General features: G+C 35.4%; 1 protein-coding gene across 1 annotated transcript; it reads right to left on the reverse strand.

The window, feature by feature from the left end:
- Positions 1 to 1,547: 1,547 nt before the first annotated feature.
- On the reverse strand, positions 1,548 to 15,757 carry LOC141606720 (imidazole glycerol phosphate synthase hisHF, chloroplastic). Its single transcript, XM_074425974.1, has 19 exons — positions 15,487 to 15,757; positions 15,326 to 15,408; positions 14,036 to 14,130; positions 12,844 to 12,947; positions 11,869 to 12,038; positions 11,660 to 11,774; positions 10,082 to 10,136; positions 9,945 to 9,987; positions 9,545 to 9,643; positions 8,866 to 8,928; positions 8,711 to 8,773; positions 8,519 to 8,601; positions 8,235 to 8,343; positions 8,044 to 8,097; positions 6,769 to 6,856; positions 5,534 to 5,571; positions 4,503 to 4,608; positions 3,827 to 3,993; positions 1,548 to 1,887 (listed from the first exon to the last, which is right to left on the reverse strand). Exons 1-19 carry the CDS (start codon positions 15,647 to 15,649, stop codon positions 1,828 to 1,830), a joined length of 1,758 nt encoding a protein of 585 aa, XP_074282075.1. The 5' UTR covers positions 15,650 to 15,757; the 3' UTR covers positions 1,548 to 1,827.
- Between the last annotated feature and the right edge of the window lie 6,942 nt (positions 15,758 to 22,699).

Consider the following 22,699-nt stretch of genomic DNA (forward strand, 5'->3'; position numbering starts at 1 on the left):
TTTATACCATACCTTATTGATTGTCTTTGTTAGCTTAGTTTCCTACTTGATCTATTAAATCGCCTCTTTACCATTTCAATTACTCGATAACCTACTTATTTACTTATCACTTTGTCGAATTACTCACCAACCCACCAAGCAATATAGTAATCCAACTAACAATTTATGAAATCTCCAATATCATTTCATGCTTCATAACTGAGGTTTTAAATATTAATTTGTTCTTATTAAAAGTGGATAAGTGATGCTTCTCATAACATTAATTGAGTTGGAATAAAGGTTGAAGTACGGTTGTTTGATAAACGATAAAATAATAGAGTTAAAAAAGGTCATGATGGAGAAATAAGCAAGAAGTATAGGACACACACTAGAATATAAAAAAAGGAGCAATACAACATAGAAAACCGAAAATCTTAGGAGTACAACATAGAATATCCCAAAAACTTATATTTGAAATATTTTGGTTATGTTTTTAACTGACGATACAGGGAAAAAAATATAAGTAGGTTGGCGAATGACATGTGCCCGGTTCGTGATGTCAATTTGAGGCCCCAAACTATAAGAAAATTAGGGGGCGTTTGGTTGGGGGGAATAAGGAAAGGGAAATAGAATAAAAATGGTTGATTCCTTTTGTTGTTGTTTGTTTGACACAAAGAAAGGGTAAACCCATACCCCCCCCCCCCCCCCCCAAAACCATTCTCATCCTTACTTCTCCCCCTCGGTGTTCCCCATAACCCCATAATCCCTTCTTCCTCCTACTCCCTATTTTCACCACTCCCACCAACACCCACCACACCCTCTCACACCGTCAACCACTGCCACCTACACCCTACACCCACCACACCGACACAACCACCACCAGCGACACCGCCTATCCACGCTACCCCATATCCTCAACCACTAAACACCACACCAACACCTTCAGTAACTCTCCCACCCCACCAACCACCACCAACACCTTCCTTGGCCACACCACTGCAACCGCTCGACATCGGCCACACCAGATCTGGTGTTTTAAGCGGTGGGGGAGGGGTTTTCGAAGGGTTGTGGTGGATTTTTTAGAATGAATAAGGTGTTTTGGATCGGGATTGTGGTGTTTGTTGAGGGCGTGAGGCGCGGTGATTAGGTTCGCCGTGGGGTACCGTGAGGAAGATCGTCGGCGCCGCTACTTGTGGTGGTGTCGGTGTAGATAATGGTGGCAGGTGGTGGGTAATGGTGGTGGAGGTGGTGGATGTTGGCTTTTAATTCCCTTTTCCTCTAATTGTCAACCAAACACCCAAGTATAATATGGGTGATCCCATTCATTTCCCTCTCTTACCCTTTCTTGATTTCATTCTCTTACCCTTTCCCGTACCAAACGCCCCCTTAGTTTTTTCCAACAGAAGAAAACATAAAAGTATCATTTTATAAGGATGCCAAAAAAAAAAAAAAACGATTTTGTCATCATATACTAACATTTCATAAATGAAATGTAGAATTTTGAGACTGTATGTTTAGTCCTTACTTAATTGAACCGTAAAATAGGCTCAATATAAACAAAAAACAAATTTTATTGGGGGAGGAAGAAAAGAACAAACTTTTACATTCTGCTGAGCAAAGGACTCGATCTCAGGCCTCGAAATCAGAAAATTTGTACAAGTGTACAACCCAAAAATGCCGAGCAAAAGTTTTGGGCCCCGGTTCTTAGAACCTTCTAAACATGCTAAATGACGGGCCTGCCACAACCCCGCAGCGGAAAGTAAGACAAACTGATACATTACGAGCTCACCTAGGTCTAAGGTAGTTACGTTAATACGTTATACCTCATACTTGCAAATAAGTTCCCCTTCACGTTCTGACCTCAATGCCCTTCTTTAACAAGTGGTCCTTAACTGCTTGAACAGGAATCTGCCAGACCAAAATAGGTTCGGGTTATTTTTGAAAATGTTAAAGAAAAATGTAACTTAGCAACGAAATCCTGCATTTAAAATTGAATTTGCTATACGAAAGCTAAAAAATGAAAAGGACAAAAAGTTGGCAATTTCATTTTTTCAAGGTTTTAGGAAGCTCTGATAGACAACACAATATCAGAGCTTAGTCCTAGAATGATTTGGGGTCGGCTGATGTGAATAATCCTTCAAAACTGTCCCTCGGTGATCAAAGCCGTGACTTGTGCTGACCCAAGTCTGACCCCGTTGACCAACCCATAACATTAACCGGAAAACTAAAGGTACCAATAATAGAATTAACGAAATCAGACTTGATTACGTCTAAAATGACCCGACCCAAACCTAAAGCTGAAAAACTTGTTTATCAAGTCTGCTAATCTACATAAGAGTAGATCTAGTCAGTTTGCTGCTCATGAGTGTCCCCAACCACGGTCAGTAGGCTTCGCTAGAGTTTGATTAATGTCATTTCACGCAGAGCCCATTTTCTGAATTCTGACATACGTCCTCTTGCCTAAATAACAACCAAGTACCGACGTACAAATCAACTTGCTCTTATGATCACAGGACTCCAACTTATCAGACACAACCACCCACTTTAACCGGCAATAACAATTCTGGAAGCTTCACGACTGAAATTTGAAGCAAATTATTGATATAAAGGGGATGGGGAGAGTGAGGATAATCACAAGGTTCAGGGACAAAGTAGCAGGGCAATCACAGGAGCGAGAGCTGCTTTTAAAAACCAGTGAAAGCACCATATATTTCAAGTGATTAATGACATGTATCAAAGACGGCGCCACAAAGTTTAAAATTTCCTAGAGACGAGAGGTGCATTTTGCAAACGAAGCGAGGAAGCAAAATGGAACAGAATAACATACTACAATACGAGTATAGATCCCGCGCTAATGCGCGGTATTTATAGAGTTTTTACTTTTTAGTGTGTATTATTTATTCATTTAAAAGTTATAACTTAATTTTTCCATATTTTGCCTCATTGTATTTCGATATGAGAGAAAAAATAAATTGCAAAACTAATAAAAAAAACTGAGTATGACATATGAAATGTGTATTTTAATGATTTTTTTTTTATCACAAGGTTAATAATTCATTTTAATTTAATCATTAAAATACATTTCGATATATACACAAACTTAAAAAGTTGGGGACCACGTGCAAATTAGCAAAGTTCGAGGGTACCATATGAATTTTCCGTTTTTTTTTTTCACGAAGCTAATAATATTAGTTTATATTTTTGTTTTATTTTTGTTTTATACAGTGTAAGTATACACCATGTCATTCTCCAAGAAAGATTAACAATTTGTATTTTATAATTTATACCACTTTTACTTTATTTTGTTTAAAACATTATAATTTAGAATCTAATGAAAAAATTATACTTTAAAGAAAAGATATTAGTTTAATGGAAAAATCTCATTTCTTTCCTTGGAAGATGGAGTTTGGAGGGGAAAATTTTGAGATTTTTTATTCTCCCAGAGTCACAGTAGATAGGGGACTGATGAGAATTTAAACATAATTGAAGCTAAGATATAAAACTTGCCTAACTTATTTGATATAATTTGATGATATGTTCTATGTATAAAAGTTAAAAGTATACGTTTAACTTGACAGGTGAAGTCTGCAAATTTTACTTAATAAAGCAGGCCCAACATAGACTACGTTTAAATTAAGGGACTATGTAGTGGTGATGGTATTCAATAAAATAGGCCCATCAGAGAGTAGTGAATGTTAGGCGGGAAAACTACTTGAAATTTTGTTCTCTTAGTAGTAACTAGTAAGGGAGATTACAAAAATAATTGAAAAATAGAAATAACAGCGACAATAATAACACGCTCAGGGCTAATACTATTATTATTGTTGTTTTGATATACAGAACTTACCTCCTTACGATGAAAAATTCCAGCAGCAAGTGCAGCAGATGCATTTGTCTTCTCAAAAACCTCTGAAAAGTGCTCAACTGCCCCGGCACCACTACTGGCTATTACAGGGATATTAACAGCATCAGAGATGAGATTTACAAGATCTATATCAAATCCTTTCCCTTGACCTGAAATAAAGCATGAAAAATAGATTAACAAATTAGCACTATCATCTGTGCAATTGAAATTTTCAGATACGAATTAAATAAAAAGTTTGAATGCCAATCCATCTTTTTGGACGAACCAGACTCCCCTACCATCAACACAATTTTTACCAAATCCTTTATTTTGCAAATAAATAAGCTCAACGTGTAATCAGCTGAACAGTCTTAAGAAAAACATATGACCTATCTCTGAGAAAGTAAAAACTGAACTTTAAGTTAAGAGGCTGCATTAGAAAAAAAGATGAATATGGCACATTTAGAAAGCTGTTTACATTTATCCATGAGCACAATTATAATAATGGGAAAATACGTGAGTGGCACGAATTCACAACAATCTCAAACAAATATTCTGACGTGAAATAGGAGTCCATTTTACAAGCCATATTCTCCGTGTTGTGTCCAAGGAGCAGTATTTACAAGGTTACACCAGCATTTGAAAACTTTTCAGGTATCTCAGAAATTGGAAAGCTTACCATCACAATCTATACAGTTAAGTAAAATTTCACCAGCACCAAGATCCTCCACAGCTTTAGCAAGCTCGTATGCTCCAATGGGCCGGCCCTCTCTCCCGCCATTGACCTTGAATAAGAAATGGAATTAAATCTTATATAAAACGCTGTTAGAATATTTATGAAATTTTAAGAGGCAGTACCAATTCATTCGAATTTCATGTTGCAAGTAAAAGCATTTGAACAAGTTTACAAGGCCTAGTAGGTTCAAACATTATAGTCTAACTAAGCATGTCATTTTGAGCGAGTGACTTGTATTTAGCATTTTGAGCATAGTTTCTTTCAGCACCAAGTTAGTCTAATATTACTACATCCGTCCCGGTCATTTGTTTACCTCTAAAATGATTTCCCCACCCCCAAAGGATATCTCATTCCCTTTCCCTAGCGACCAACACAACGGCACTGATCTGGTGTTTACGAGGGTCGATGAGGGGGTTTCGTGGGTGAGGGAGGGTTTAGAGGTGGTGGTTTGGGGTTTGGGTTAAGGGGTTTCGACAGGGGATTGAGAGGCGTGGGACCCGAGGCCAGTAGGCACAGCGACTGTGAATCGGCTGGTGGTGGTGACAGTTTAGGATAGGCTGGTTGGGGGTGGTGGTGGTGGTGGTGGTGATGTAGGTGGTGAATATGGTGGGGATTGGTTTTAGGGTAATGATTCCTCTTACTTTTAAGTTCCAACCAAACACATTAAGATGATATGGATAATCCCCTTCCTTTTCCCCTTACCCCTTTCCTGATTCCATTCCCTTTCCCTTGTATGAACCAAACGCCCCCCAATTTTTTTATACATTTTCATAGTTCTAGTTTGATGTTGATCACAAATGCGAACATTGCGCACACCATTATTCATGCGAAGCGCCTCAAGAAGTGGTGGAATCTCTATGAAGATTCTGAAGTTTTATGCCTTATTTTATTATAAACATAAAACATCAAATAGATTGCAGTCCCAATAGTGAAAAAGTATCTAGTCATGGTACAATATGAGATCAAGAGTTTACCGTGCACTGATACCATGCAAATTCTTCTCCATTTGGACCTGAAATAAACCATGACAAACTTGGACTCAGTTTCATAATGAATTTGTGAACAAATAAAAGCTCCATGAGAAGAAATGATTGAACACAGAAAGAAAAGACTCCACAAAATGTTCAGCTACACATCATAGGCTGAAAAGGAGTACGTTTCTTTGACGTACCAAATATCTAAAATTCTAAAGCTCAATTAAAATGTTGCCACCAGTTGTAAACCACAAACAGTAAGATATGTTTAATCCTTAACTTGTTAAATGTGGAAATTCACACACCCAGGTTGTAGTTTTTTCACTTAATAAATAAAGGACAGAGATCTACTCATCAGCCATTAATATGATTAATTAATAAAATCATGAATAATTAACTGAAATAACATGGCCTCCATATGAAACTCAAGAAAATAAAACGCATTATGACCCTCAATAACACCTCAACTGTCATCTCTTTAGAAACCATAACCCTAAACTCTGATTAATTTGAAATCTTTTAGAAAAATGAACTCTTGCACCAGTTCACTAGTTAGAATACATCAAGAATGTGATACAATTCTCGATGATGATGCGGCAATCAATTCGAGTATGAGGCAGGGGAAAGGGTCAAACACGCGAGAGGAGGCTCAGGTAGTAGAATTCTTGGAGCGCAATCAAAGTCGGGTTTTCATGGAGTAGGCGTATTGTTCAACAATGGCCCAGTAGCCGAGCTAGTTTGAGTCAGGTTTGGATTATGGGTAGTTGGATCGAACTACAGTAGTCAAGCCGAAATAAATTAATCATGGGATCAGAATTCTGGTGGTTACTAGTTTTGTCATTTTCAATTTACTATAGGAGTCTTCTCTTGTTGAGAAACCATAGCTTATGTAAGGGAGTCTTGTATGTTATTAACATTCATTCATAAATCCATAAAATTTTGGAAAAAGGTTTTGATCACACATCAAATTTGAGAAAGGACTTCAAATTCCCGCCAAATGATCGAGCACATGCTGCACAGTCGTTCTATCATTGACAAATTATTAGTTCGGTTAAAGGTAGAATTCAAGCTAAATATAGTTCATTATTCTTCAAAAACCGCTACAGTTTTACAGCCATTGTCACGCCCACACGTGATAAACTTCTAAGTCGATAAGATTCGGTACTCGCTTCCACATTCGCATCAAATATGCTCATATATCAAACAAGACTACACTGAAAAGTGAAGTCACATACCTGGATTTGTCACCTTCACAGACTTAAATGGTATATCATGAGGTGTCTTTATGTACACTCGACGAGGATCAATGCTTACCACTACTGCCTGAAGAAGAATTAAACAATAAGTGACTTTCCAGGTTATTTTTACAAAATAGCAAAGTGATAGAAAAACAGTGACATCCACCATAGCAAGCTACTAAGCAGTACTTATAAATACAGATTCATAGAAACTTATAAAATCATATAAAAGGTCACTCTCAGCAATATACAAAATGTGCTCAAACATGTAGTTAAAAACTTAATTTCCATGATCGCTGGGGCAAAAGAATCATTAATTGTGCGCAGTGTAACAGACTAACAGACAATCATATTTCATCAAGGATTCAATGATAAAGAGACTACGATTTACACATATGGGTAAGGCTGGATACGTCTAACCCCTCCTCCTAGCACAATTATCAAAGTTGATAGATGGGTGAATAACACCATGATGGATTTATGTATTAAGAGGTGTGAGGTGCACTGAGTCACTACCCTTGCTGAAGCATCGGCTATTGGCACAAAGAGCAAGGCACAGCCGTTGAAATTAAGCGTGCATTTTCTCATAAAAGAGCAAGGACACTCAACCCTTTCATCAAAGATATGCCGTATTAGAAACGGCTTATTTGACTAGTGCAGTGAGTAACCATGTGAGGTGTATCCCTGACCCCTCTTTCAAGCTAAATTTTCGGTGACGGATGAGCTGAAGAACCATGATTGAATTAGAAGTTTTGAAAGAGTATGCAGCACAGTAGCACACTATGAGTCTGAGACAATACGTGAGTATGGTACTTGGAGCCTCGGGATAAGAAGCAAGATGCCCTAGTCAAAATGAGGTGCAAACTTACCTTAAAATTATGATAATCCACATGTATAATATGATACAGAACACTTTAAAACCCTAAATATAAAATAACTGATTACTAATCTCTAAAACAAAGACATCTAAACAATACTAATAGTATTTTTTATAAACCCAAGGTCGACGAATGTATATATACCCCAAAAAGGTTCAGCATTCCCTTACCTCCTATGTACAACTAAGACAAGATAGCTACCAACATTCTGATTGGGGTGGGAGGAAATAGCCTATCTAAACCAAATTAACTTCAGAATACCGGCTTTGCTATTTAGCAAGTAGCGACCTAATTTTCAAGCTAATACAACTTTGGAAAAAGATTGATGCTTATACCAAAAAAGCAAACAAGAGTAAGTACTAAGTATAGCCTCAAAATTTTAAAAGCTAAATACCTGATTGCCGTAAACTCTAGAAATCTGTTCCAAACTGCTCTTTCCAGATTTAATCTAATAAAACCAAATGTAGAAATTTACTTTTAGGATGAAATTAAAGAGGGAGAAAACAGGGGGGAAAAAGAAAACGAAAAAAAGGGAAACAATGAAAGAAACTTCAATTTCAAGAAACATGTGAAGAGATAGCACACCCCAGTTTTCAAAAATTCTTCAGCAGCATAAACTGCATCACTTCCAATAGAAATCTTATCAGCGCCAGATCTAAAATACTCTGAAGCAACTTCCAAACTGGTATAGTGCCTGTCGAGAACTATATTTTAATATTTGTCTTTATTAATATGCTCCAAAATATTTCTATTTCACTGAAGTCAATGAATAGTAGCTGAAAGTCGAAAAAAACTATGGTAGTATAATGAATGTTAAGATGTTACGTAAAGCTGTAGAAGTACTATGATTATAATGCAGGATGCTGTACCTTCCATTTGCATCAGTAAAATCTCTAATTCCACCACCCACGGTCAATGGCACAAAAACGTTTTCTGAAGCAAATCGCAGAACCTACAAAATGAGAGGCCAACCTATAATGACACGGGGATGAGAGAAAATGTTGGCTACAGTCGAAAGGAGAATGAAGAAACCATGACAATATATAAGATGGGAAATAAACCTTTAACATTGGCAAGTCACCCAGTGGAAAGTCCCTAAAACCAGTGATGTTAAGAAAGCTGACCTATTATAAAAAAGAACGTTTTTCCCGAGTTAGTCCCATTTGTAATGTTTGCCAATGCAATACCTTCTAAGTTCTACCATAGATGGGCATACCTCATCAGCACCATCTTCATAATACTGTCCAGCAAGTTCTACTGGCTTCCCAAGATTTCTTACCTGGATATTCAAGAAAGAAAACAAGTCTAATCCATCAGCAGCAATAAGTGAGGAAAGGTAGGAAGTCGAATCTAAAATATCGTACTTTACTGGGTGAAAAAGGGGTGATTATTTGTTCCTCCGCTGCTGTTCCAGAGGAAGCAACCAGAGTCTCCAGTGAAAGTTAAGAAATGTATAGAAACCCACATATAAATAAGCAGTTATTGGTTTAAGTTGGTGCTACTGGCTTGAGCCATTTATTCCAAGATCAAATCCGGTAGTGAGGGATTTGACAACATTTTAATGGGAGTGGGTGAGGGGTACAGTATGCAGAACGATACCCAGGGGAGCAAAATTGTGCTGGTAAATTAGATGAAAAAATGAATAGAAAGAATGTCCGTGTAGAATGAAGTTATAGATGAAGCGGTATGGGCATGCGTGCAGATGCATACCACTTAAAGACGAGCAAACATGTAAAGCTCACAAAAGATGGAGCCTGTTTCACACACTCACATTACACCTGGTAACTATACATTATAGGCTTATTTAAGATACTTCATGTAATATATAGAACTATCTAAACTTTGTCGCCTGAAAAATACAATTGCGCATTTTATTCCATTATCCTACTGAATACCTCATTTTCATCTGTGTGTTCTCTCACATCATATTGATCTCCTTTTGTCACAACAAGATCTCCTTTGTCATTAGCCCTCACATCAAGACAAGCAATAACCTAGTACCAAAAATAATCAATCAACTTAGTAGATTCAGCATAAGCATAAATAAATTCAAATGAATTAGACACAAATCTTCAGTATCTGGATAAGCAGAAGCATAAATACACCCCTCAAAAAAACTAGCAGGTGTAGAAACAAAATCTTCAGTATTGAGATGGTGAACGGTAATCACAATTTAACAATGTTGTATCAAAGGCTAGTGTTACACACTTTACTCAAATCTAGGCCATGAGGTCAATTAAACAACATAAGAAACAACTTAACAAGCACTGGTGTGAAGTTTGTTAGAAGTCATACCCTCTTTGCAAGTTTTGACGCTTTTCCTTGAGCTAGCTTCTGTCTATGGAACAAGATTTAGGTTTTTAGATTGAATATTAATAAGAGCTTCTGTGAAGAGAAACAACGGCGCTATTTCCAGTAGATCAAAAGGCTACCTTGGTACCGAAGAGTTTGGCTTTAAGAATCTGTTTAATATTGAAAGACCAACATCTGAAAGGGAAAAAAAAAATTGAAGCAAATAATTATTCATTGTACACAACTACACATACTGCAGTGGGAAAGCGAAAATAAAAGACAGCATACAGTTGATAAAACAATGACATTGCCACAGTAACTAAAAGGCAGTCCCCCACGGTAGACAGAGTGAATAATGGCATCAGATTTATACAGGCCCATAGTTGAAACTACAAAAAGCTTGTTTCAGGATCATACAGTAAACCAAACAAGCAGTATATCTTATTCACAGAAAAGTAGTTCGGAAGATTGCAAGCCAATCTATTCTTATTATACTTATCGAGAACCTGCTGACATCATCTTTGCTGATGCGTCATGATAATATACTTCTGTTTCCCGCCTAACTTAGTGAGCAACATTATATTTACCATCTATCAAATAAATTTAATCTTCTGCCAATATCCTAATAACTGCCTATTATCTTCCCTAACTGCCCATTTTGTTTCCTCTATCATGGCTCCTAAATATTTTACCCAGAGCAAACAAAAGTAACTGTTTATGTTTAGAATTCTATAGGATATTTATGTGTAGGATATTTATGTTTAGAATTTTTTTCGTTTGAACAACCGTAATTTAAACTTCTATAGGATATTTATGTTTAGAATTCATTACCATTGCATAAAAATGCTGCCAAAGAAGTAGAGCCTTGAGTTGAAGGCTTATGTGCTTGATCATCATTTGCTAATCAAGCATTCTAAGTTAACGGCTATGTCTCATTTACATATATCTTTTGATAAGTTTGCAAGAGGACGTATGTGATATATCTGGAAGATAGAAGTGAAAGGTATTTTTCCGAGAGTTCTTGGTTAGACTGCGATTGACTTCGTAATGGAGTGACAACCGAATACTCTTCTTATAAGTGAAAATCAAGGGTTTGAGGTGTTTGCTTAAAATCATTAGAAGCTAATGTTATACGCATATGAGTTTGAACTATTATGACCTGCTGCTTCAGCAACATATGTTTTCTATATTGTACCAGATGACACTTGATAAATGTAAACCTTCCAAATATAATACCCTATGGCCTATGTACAGAAAATAAGAACCAATCCGGATTCAAGACATTACAAAGCAATAAAATTCTATTAGATGTCAGCTCTTTTTTTTAAAGAAAGTTGCATCGAATCGAAGTAAAATTTCAGTTATTGCTAAGTTCCCACAAATAACACTATACCTTCAGTGGTATAATAGCATATCGTACAACCAACCTAGCTCAAATTCTACACCGCCAGTTGTACAACTGGTTGTATAATGACTACAATCTATGAACTGCTAAGTTCCTTATTCGGATTTCTTAACGAGAAAAAATCTTAACTCGGGAAATGAAGTCGAATATGCTAATATAAAATCATATTCTACAATAAATTCTTGATTTTATGGTTAGTTAACTTTTAAAAAATGCCTATTCGATAAATTTGCCAATATTTAGGATGATATAACAAAACTTTAAGATTTATATCACAACGATGCAATAAAAAACAATAAAGAAAATATCTTGCCTCCACTTTTTTCTGGGTGAAACTGAACTGCATATACATTTCCTCTTCTTACGGACGCAATGAATTCACCACCGTAATTGCAAGTTGATGTCACCCACTCTTTATTGCTATCTGACTGCAAGAGTGCAACAGTTAAGAGAGCCAAGGGAAGCTTAGAGTGGAGAGTACCAAAATGTGTGATGGATGAGCAAAAGGTCAAAAGACCATACCGGCATAGCACGGTAAGAGTGGACGAAATAGACATGACTGTTTGCAACATCATCCAAAATTCCAGCGCCTTTGTTGACCTGCAAAGCATTCCAGCCAATATGGGGCACACTTAACCCATTGCTTGAATCAAAGCGTCCAACAACACCAGGTATCAAACCTAAACCCTTCACTGAGAAAGATAACATGGCCACTAATTACAAGACATTTAAAACGTTAATAATGACAAAACAATTTTCAAAAATCCATATGGCGATGAATCCGATGACAATCAACAATGAGGTTGCTATGTAACTTCTATACCCATATAAGTCGGTCAAATTATTGAAGCAGCTATAAAATTGAGACTAAGAGTGTGAAACATCAACCACAATCCTGAAGTGTCTCCAATCTTGTTAACAGCTAAAGAGAAATATTGTGTTGTGGCCTTGCGGGCTCATTCTAGACTAGATAAAGAATTAAAGAGATTGCTAACGTACCAACTCTTAGAAGCCTGGCAAGGATGGAATAGGTAGGGAGGTGTTGACAAAATAATAGGACAGATGTTACAAGCCTACCAATTCTCCGAAGCAAGATCATTTACATAAATTATGGCCAACTATCGAGCTAATGGACATTAGACACAGCTATCTGAACAAGAGTCTCACTAGGTCACCTCTATGTCTTGTTTATTGTGAGCAAAGATGGCACTTTATGACGTTATAGCAATTTGATGATTTGATCGACATATATCGAAACAGCTCTCATTAAATAGGAAGGTGAAGATATGATGCAATATGCACTAATTTTGGAAGGACACTGAAAGTCTTATGAGGCACTTTTTAGATGGCAATTGGTGGGTATGGTAATTAAAAATATGATGACGGCTGTCAAGCATTTTTTAAGTACTCCCAAGAATGAGTTTTAAGTAGGGGAAATTACAGATGGTAATATGTTTTCCATCAAAAAGCAACAAATAACAGGTGCAGAAAATACACCTGGCCCATTTTCTTCACTGGATTCAAAAAGCAGCTGTAGTCCGAGACAAATTCCTAAAAATGGGCGATCATTCTCTATGTAGGTACAAAGGGCATCAGCTATCCTACGGACAATAAAAGAGAGATCAGAAATGATTTATCAACCAAAAAGCATAAAACAAAGATTTAAAAACAATAATGGGGGAAAAACTCAAATTTAAGAGGGGTAGAAAGTCTAGAAACCAAGACAATTAGTATTTGATTACCTCAGAATCATGGAAGAATAATAAATCATATTTTCATGTACGCCTGATAAAACTGAATTAAACTCTACATCAGTTGTACAAAGTTACTACCCTCTGCAAATCAAATTACTTATTGTCAAATGCCTAATGGTTTAGTTCCAATTTGTCAATTTAATGTATTAGAGCATTTATTATCTAAATATGACGTACTTCCCCTCATTCCAATAGCTTGTTTACACTTTTAAAAGCCCCCCTCACATATTTTGAAAGAGTGACAGCCTATTTTGAGGGACTATAAAACTATTAAAGTGACTAATAAATTGGAAATAAGAAGCAAGAAGAAAATTCCCGCAGTTACAGCAACAAAATTGCAATCCAAATTTTATTATTTTATAGCGTACATGAAGTTGAACTGATCAGGTTCTATTTATTACATTCTACAGACATATTCATGCTCAAACATGTTTGACTTCATGGTGAGGATATTCAGGTATGCAAAAATACGATACTCCCTCCCCATTTACGTTTGCACAAATATAAAGGACTTTATATGGGCAGAGATGTTAATGCTGGTGTGGCAGTAATAAGTGGTCTTAAAGTATGAGGCGGTGTCATCGTAGAACAGCCCATAGTTTTAAATAAAACTATGCAACTAAACGCACATAGCTCTAACCAAACCTCATGCCCTACACCCTACCTAGGACAACCCACTAACACTGAGAGAAAAGATTTTACAATAACATAAAGATCACTAATGAATACGGAGAGCAAGTCTTCCACAAAGCCCAAAGCAACATAAATGATCTGGTTTGATGTTCCATTGTGCCACATAAAACTACTGAATACATAAATCCATGTGCCATCAACAAAACTTGAAAACAACTATTGCGTCAAAGTGGTTGTCGTGATATGAAAACAGTTTAATAGACACTTTGAAGGAAGCAACATAAGATGGAACAAAAGTATACCCTTTTTCATTAAGAACGTTGATAGCTGCAGCAAATGCTCCGACACCGGGAAATATAAGACGGTTGGCTTTTAATATGTCCTCGGGTTCTTGGACCTACATATATATTTTAAAACATTGCACTTATATAACCCAACCAATTTTACTTCACTTGCATCTCATCAAATCAACACATATACTCTGATATCATCAACCCAACATTGCAACATTTGTTACTTAGACTTGCTGAGAAGTATCCTAAGCGACACAGGTTTCAGCTAGGAAACAACTATTTTGCGGAAAATCTTCATGTTTTGGTTTAAAATGAATCAATTGGTCTTGCTTAAGACCGTTTTAACTTAACCTCTCACAACCCCCTTTTATTTCCACCTCTATTTTAATCGGGTGTGAGAGTCATCATAAGTTAGCGGTCTTAAATAAGAATTGGTGAAAATGAAGTGGCCAAGAGTCATAAGCATACAATTGAATTGATAAACAGAAATACTCCCTCCATCCCAATCATTTATTTACCTTGATTAAAATACCGCTCACAACAAATATAAAATGTAAACAAATGAATGGGACGGAGGGAGTAGTATAAGAGGAGAAAGAGCTGCCGTCTCACTCATTTGTTTAGCTTTGATTAAAATACCCTTCACAGGGAATATAAAACGTAAACAAATGAATGGGACGGAGGGAGCAGTAAAAAAGGAGAAAGAGCAGACATCTTTGATGCCGTTCCCATCATTTGTTTAGCTTTGATTAAAAAATACCCTTCGCAAAGAATATAAAACGTAAACAAATGACTGGGACGGACAGAGTAGTAAAAGAGGAGAAAGAGCAGACATCTTTGATTCCGTCTCAATCATTTGTTTACCTTTGATTAAAATACCCCTCCCAAATAATATAAACGTAAACAAATGATTGAGACTCGCTGAGAAGTATCCTAAGCGACACGGGTTTCGGCTTGGAAACAACTATTTTGCGAAAAAATCATCATATTTTGCTTTAAGATGAGTCAATTGGTCTTGCTCAGTTGCTCACAACCTACTTTTATTTTCCCCTCTAGTTTAATCGAGTGTGAGAGCCATTACATGTTAAGACGATCTTAAATAAGAATTGGTGAAAATGAAATGACCAAAAGTCATAACTCATAAGCATACAATTGAATTGATAAAAAGAAATACTCCCTCCGTTCCCAATCATTTGTTTACCTTTGATTAAAATACCCCTCACAACGAATATACGAGTAAAAGATAAACAAATGAATGAGACGGAAAGAGTAGTAAAAAACGAGAAAGAGTTGACTGACATCTTTGATATCAAAACCAAGGCGGCGAATGGCATTCTTGAGACTGCGCACATTTCCAGCTCCGTAGTCTAGTACCGTCACCACTGTTGATTTTAACAACAAATACATGATAAGGAGAAATGTAAAACATGTGTAGAAACTAGCAAGTTGATGAAATTTACCGTTATCGGAGGAAGCAGAAGCGGCGGCGGTGATGGCGGCGCGTATGGAAGAGTTGGCGGGAGAAGGGAAGTTGCATTGTCGTTTATTGAACAATTGACCGTCGCCGGAGAAACGTAAAGTCGGAGATGTGAATGCGGCACCCACCGTCGCTGCCGTCGTCATTGCCGCCGCCGTCGTTGAAAGATAGGAGACTATGAGTTGACGAGTAGTGTGTGTGTGTGTGTAATCGAGGTTCGAGAGGTAGCGTTTTGATTGAAATTGTATTATGCGGTTTTGATTTTGTTTGGCCCGTACCCTCTCTAATACGGTAATTTTAAAACCGTATCATATATACGGAAATCTGTATAATAAAAATCGTCCTTTGTGTCGTATCTATATCAGAAAATCGTATCGTATATTTTTGTTCAGCCATATTAAATTATTAATGACAAAACTGAAGATTTGATTTGGTATTACCGAAATATGGAGAGGCTGGGTGAGGGACTTTAGAATCCTTCATATTATGTGCGAGTTTGGTTTAATTTGTTGTAAATTAATAAAGGATTATACTTAAACTAGGGATGACGGTTGGTGATTTATAAATGAATCACTAGTTTCGTTTGAGTATACTCGGGATTTGGTCAAAGTCAAGAAGTTTGGGTGTAGAGAGCGCATGCTTGTATAAGCGTTCATTGAGTTCACGTTTTTTTTTTGTCTAACGAAGTGCGCACTTAGTCGCATTAGACCATCTACAACAACAAAAACATCTATGTTTATAAATGATATTTTTAGACTCGTCATCCCACAACAATAATAACATTTTATCACAAGATGACTTTTTGTCTAACTCATCCAAAGTTGATGAGTTTGACAATGAGTTTGGCATACAATTTTGGATTTTTTTGGGAGTATTTTATTCTCTTTGGTGGCCCAATTCAATTGTTATTGGGTGAAATTTTTGAGAAAAACTTATTGTTATTGTATAAAGTTTTTGGAAAAAAAATCATTTTAGGATAAAATGTGGTGGATGACTTGGGGTCCCACAAAAAACAACAAAAAGTATTTGTTGTTATGGATGGTCTTAGAATAGAGGGAAGGGGGTTTAAACCTGGGACCTGTTGTCCTCAGTACCTCCATCTTAACCGCTAGACTATAACATCTTCGGTGGATTTTGAAGACAAGTAATAAAGCATGTGGAAGTAAATTGACCAAGTAACAATTAAGTTTTTTGCGGCTTTTGCTTCGACCGCGGTAGGGGTAGAGACATCGGTAGACCAAGATTGGCAGGATGTGAGAACTAATGTTACTTGGCTTATGATGGAATTGATTCGGGCCCGGTTGGGGTTGGACCCCGAGTGACCGGGGTTGATGCATACTCCATACTTAGCCTTCTCGGCACACTTTTCTTAGGCGTGTCACGGCCCCTGTGGGGTGATCACCTCGGTGGAACGGCGGTGGCCTAGTTTTTTGCGCGGTTTTGTTTAATGCGAGATTTCACTGATTGCTTTGTTTAAACTTGTCTCAAAAGGTGTCTCTTGAATATAACATATTATAATCTGAGAGTATATGCGTGTCAGTTAGAAATACTACTAGTAAGGAAGAAATTAGGTGGGAGAAACCAAAAAATGGGTTTCTAAAGCTAAATTTTGACGGATAAAAAATAGATGATAATAAAGCCGCTCTAGGATATTTTATAAGAGATTATAATGGTAAAGTCGTTTTGATAGGAGCAAAAGAGTGCGGATCTAATAGTATTCTTGTTGCTGAAGCTCTCGCTTTAAAAGAAGGCATTTTAGCAGCTAAATACTTAGGAATCTCGAAGTTAATTGTAGAAGGTGATAATTTATGTGTTATCAACTCAATCCGTAGTACTTGGCAAATTCCTTGGAAAATTTATAGTATTATCAAAGATGTAAAATTAGATCTTCAGTTCTTTGATGAACTGATAATTAAACATTGCTTTCGTGAAACCAACAAAGTTGCCGACTTTATGGCTTCTATGGACATTCATGTCCAACTCTTTCGAGGTGTTTGAAAGCCGGTGACTTCAGCTTACCTCTATCATTCGAAATGATGAGATAGGTTGGTCCTACCTTAGAGGATCAATCTAGTTTTTTTACTTAATAAAAAAAAAATGATGATATGTGATCAAAAAATAGCAGGAGAAAAAATATATTTTTTCCAACTTTGAAAGAACAAACAAAATTACAAAACTCCATTTACATTCTCTTGATTCTATTTGCCTGAAACGAGAGGGAATCGATAATCTTCTCATGCTGAGATTTCGTGATACCCAAGGCAAATGTACATGTCAAGAAATATCATTATTATCAATCAATCAATACTATATATTAATTCCAGAATCCAAGGGACTTCCATGTAATTAAAGAAATCTATACAAATTAATTATATTATATAGTTTTAAATCGATAGCATCGTGTGATAGACCTAATAAAGGGACTTCAATGTAAATATTATATAGTTTTGGTTAAAAGTATAATATAAAGATGTCTTGATGAAGAATATTTATGGAAATTACATTAAATTAAAGTAATTAAATTTAGAAAACACAAGAATATAGTGATTTTCCTTAAAATTAACATGCCCCACTTATGGAATTAATTAGTATCATCATAGAACTATACATTAAATTAAATGTAGTAAAAGTAATAGTAGCAGCAACGAGATTAATAAAATTAACGGTATTAATGTGGGAGTAGTGACAGACTGACAGTTATAATAATGATAGTAGGTGTAACTACGAATGTAGTGAAAGTAACAATGATAACAATGAGAAAAAGTATGAACAATTAAATAACCAATCGACTCAAGGAAATATTTTATTTATTTAAATATAGGCCGGATAAAATTAACGGGAATAATGAATTCAACAGAAAAAAATAGAAGAATTAGTAAAAGAAACAATAGTAACCACGGGAGTAGTGAACGTAATGATATTAAGAAAGAATGTCGTGAAAGTAATAATATTAATAGCGGGATAGTGAACGTATCTCATAATTTGAAAATAAATTTTACATTTCATCATAATTAAAAGATATGCCGTAGAAACATATATTACAAATAATAAACGTGTGAGTTAGACAACTCTAACATAGTTTATTTCCTTAAAAATAAAATTAACGGTAAATAGAGGTAGCCCGGGCGAAGCCGGGCACCAAACCTAGTACTATATATTAAATCCAGAAACCAAGGGACTTCCATGTAATTAAAGAAAGTTATACAAATTAATTATACTATATAGTTTTAAATCACTAGCACCGTGTGATGGACCCATTAAGGGATCTCAATGCAAATATTATATAGTTTGGGTTAAAATTAAATTATATAGAAGCTTGGTAATTTTCCTAAATATTTGTAAGAGACTAAAACATGGTTAATTTCCTTAAAATAAAATAATTAATTAAGATGATCAATTTCCTTAAAATAAAATAATTAATTAAGATGATCAATTTCAAAGAGACTAAAAGAAAGAAGATGCTTGGTAATTTTCCTAAATATTTATAGAAAACTAAAAGATGATCAATTTCCTTAAAATAAAATAATTAATTAGTATAAATATGTACACTTATGTTATTAATTATTATCATCATAAAATTACATATTAAATTTAAAATCTATGCAATTTTATTAAACTTTATCATTTATTAGATATTTAGATGTATAGAGATGTTAATTATTTAACATACAAAAATACGGAGTATAATATAAGTAGGTTATAAATAATTCAAGGTAGATTCCATAATATATAATATTGCATAATTGTTTCGATTTGATTTAATGCATATATGTAATATATTTATATAAATATAGAATCCTCTTAAAATTGCATGCTTAAGTAGTAAAAGTAAATTCGTAAGTAAAGAAAAGAATTGTAGTAACATTGGATATAGTTATATGATAGTAATCACTCATTTGAATAGTAAAAGTAACAATATTATCAGCGAGATTATTGAAAGTGGTAGAAACAACAACGGGAGTAGTGAAATAATCAATATTAATGTGCCAATAGTGAAAGTAACAATAACTACGGCGGGAGTAATGAAATTATCAATATTAATGCGACAGTAGTGACAGTCACAATAATTACGGCGGGAGTAGTGAAAGTAACAATGATTACGGGCAAGTAGTGAAATGTTATTACTGTTGTTTCATTAATAAGAGTAAAATATTAATAGCGGGAGTAGTGAATTTGTCCTAAAATTTATTTCATCGTAATTTTAGGATATGTCATAAAAATATATATTAATGATAAATTTATGGGTTATGCAACTTTAAGTAATTTTATTTAATGAAAAAAATTTTAATGGTAAGTAGAGGTAGCCCGGGCGAAGCCGGGCACCAATACTAGTATATATAAAAGAGGAATGATAAAAAGCTGAGGTGGCACAATCTCCTTTGAGAATTAAGGCAATGCAGCTCTCACATTCAACCTCACAAAATTAGTTTTATTTGAGCCAATCACGGTTTTGCAATATGGCCACATCAGCTTTTTATCATTCCCCTTTTATTAATTGGACAAATGGTCCATAACCTCAAAGAGTATCGTAATCCAGTAGAAAAAATAAGGGCAAAACTGTCCATCTTGCTCATTAATGCAATACTACTTTTTAAACCACCAACCATTCTATGTATTACAAATTCCAATGGGTAACAGATTATATACAGAGTCATAAATTAAACAATTACCCATTTTTAACATTAAAAAAAGTATTCATTGATTACTGTTCTCCCATTCTTCCTTCATGCCTTTTTATTTCCCATCTTCCTTCATCTTTTCATCAACTTTTGTTACAGTATTAGATTAGTAACCAAATATCAACAAGTCTCATTATTTCTCATGCACAAAAAGAGTAATTATGTATCAATTTGTTATTCGGATTCCATAAATTCCAAAAGAAGGAATACCAAGTATAAATTTGGAAGAAGCGACTGATTGTCTTCGTCACTCAATGAATATGTGAATCGATGCTCTACGGCAAATCACTTCAATGAGGTAAATCTACCATCTTTAATTTCCCTTGCAATTTGTGGATTTTACTATTCGCAATTTTATCGAGATATCGGCGGACGTTGATTAACCCAGAATAGTTGTGTCAATTACAGTACTCTACTCATATTTTAAGGCCTTAAGAATCTCATATCATCTTAGGCATAGAATTTAGAATGGTAGTCGTATTTTTAGAGCTATCTATTATGGTTAATAGTTTGACAACTTGAGTATAGAAGATTGGATTTTTATATAGAAATAATAGAATCATAATTAGTTTTGTTGTTTATTTACTACTAATTTACTACTAATTGGGTCCTTTTAGATGCAGGTATTACTGATTTTAAAGGAAGCCTATATAACTTCACAAAGGACTGAACAATAGAAGAAGATGAAAATGGGTATTGTTTAATAACAACACAGTTTGATTTCGTCTATTGTCTACTATATTTGTTGTTCCTGGTGTTGTTAGTGTTGATTTGTGAAGGGATTTTGGACTAAAGAAGTGTTTTTGGAGGGATCGATGAAGATGGGAGATGGTGGAGTCAAAGAGATGGATATGAAATTGTTGGTGATTAATGGTGATTGTCATTACCAGTAATAATTAATGAGTTAAAAAAAATTACTGTAATAGTATTAGATGGATTATTTTCAAGCAGGTCTCCATAGTCCGCCAACATTATGTTCATCTATGGATCAATCAATATATGTTTTATTCGAGTTTGGACATTAGTTTAGTTATTTAAGTGGACCATTTTCTTTTGTCATTAGATGCCTAATAATAGCGTAAGTTACATGTACGGACTATAATCTTTCGTTTTTAGATTTTGCATTCTTAATCTGGATTTAACAATAATAATTGTTTAATAGGAGTATAAACTTTTCAACTTATCCTTTACTGTAAAATTTCTTTGATATTCAAATTTCGATGGAGTGAAAATGAAAATGTTAGGTTACTTACTTCGGAGTATTATAGCTTTCAGTAGGTCTCATGAGCGACCGTCTCTCACTAATTTAGTGGAAGACATAATAGGAAAAAAAGAAACTCAGTGGATCCCTCACCCCTTCATGTGAGAGGTATCTTAATAACTCTATTGAGAGACCGTCTCTCTGGAGTTTTTGTGTATAGCTTTGGTGATAGTGAATTTGGGTATAACCAAGGGGTGCCTTCTCATTTATTTTGATACGGAAAAAAATGTGGAAGATAGAAAAACATTTGTAATATTTACAAATTTATGTAAAATAACCTTTATATGCAAAGATAACCGTATTAAAAAAAATTCTCAATTTTATAAATGTAAAAAAAGAATTTTTCCAATTTTATTAATGTAGAAGATTGAAGAGAGACGAGTAGTAACAATAGTACTGGCGGGGGGTAACAAAAGTAACAACAGTTGCATCATGAGTGATGATTTTTTTTTGGTACGCATGAGTGACGAAATTAATATGAGCAGTAAACACCTTCAACGGTGATAGTAAAATTAACAGTAGTTGACAAGTATAATAAAATTCACAATGTTAATTGTAGGAGAAGTTAAAGTAACGACAGTAAAAAGAGTAATGAATGTATCTCATGATCAAGTTTGATAAATTTATCTTAATAATAATTTAAAATATGTATTTTAAATGGTAAATGTATGTGATGGGGCATATTCTGCACCGCTGACCAAGTCAACATATTGAGCAAGGTCAAGGGCATCCACAGCAAAGTCAATGACTCAGACAGTCTAGCCGATGGAGCCCATCGGCCTGTCACCTGGGTCTCGGCCAGGCAACCAGCTAGCCGGGACACATATCCGCGTACTCATATCCAAGACCCTCGGCAAACCTACCACAGGTCCATCGGCCGAGGGTACAACGGTCTTTTCACCTAATGAACCACTTGGCCACTTGGCCACTACGTGACAAAAGGTGAATGCCTATAAATACTCCTCAACCTTCATTGAGGAAAGGATTCACAAATTAACCTAATAACCATTATTCATCTGGTAATATCTTCCTTATCTCTCTACAATATACTCTTGACCAAGTTACAACAACTTCTCTCTAAGTTTACTGACTTGAGCGTCGGAGTGAGTACGCTCGGCCAAAGCCGAGCCCTCAGTTTGTTCATCGTTTCAGGAGACCGCAAGGAGGATTCAAGCGAGGACATCATTCTACGAGCTACGAGTGGAATCAAATATCTGCTCTGGAATTATACCCGGAACAATTGGCGCCGTCTGTGG

This window comes from Silene latifolia, chromosome 10 (assembly GCF_048544455.1).
Source record: "Silene latifolia isolate original U9 population chromosome 10, ASM4854445v1, whole genome shotgun sequence".
Taxonomy (NCBI): domain Eukaryota; kingdom Viridiplantae; phylum Streptophyta; class Magnoliopsida; order Caryophyllales; family Caryophyllaceae; genus Silene; species Silene latifolia.

Bases quoted from the DNA above. Each gene is read 5' to 3' on its own strand.
- LOC141606720 (XM_074425974.1), bottom strand. From the start codon at position 15,649: ATGACGACGGCAGCGACGGTGGGTGCCGCATTCACATCTCCGACTTTA. The intron at 9,988-10,081 runs GTAGCCTTTTGA...CTTGTTCCATAG, and splicing joins CCAAACTCTTCGGTACCAAG to ACAGAAGCTAGCTCAAGGAA. The intron at 9,644-9,944 runs GTATGACTTCTA...TTTTGGTACTAG, and splicing joins CGTCAAAACTTGCAAAGAGG to GTTATTGCTTGTCTTGATGT.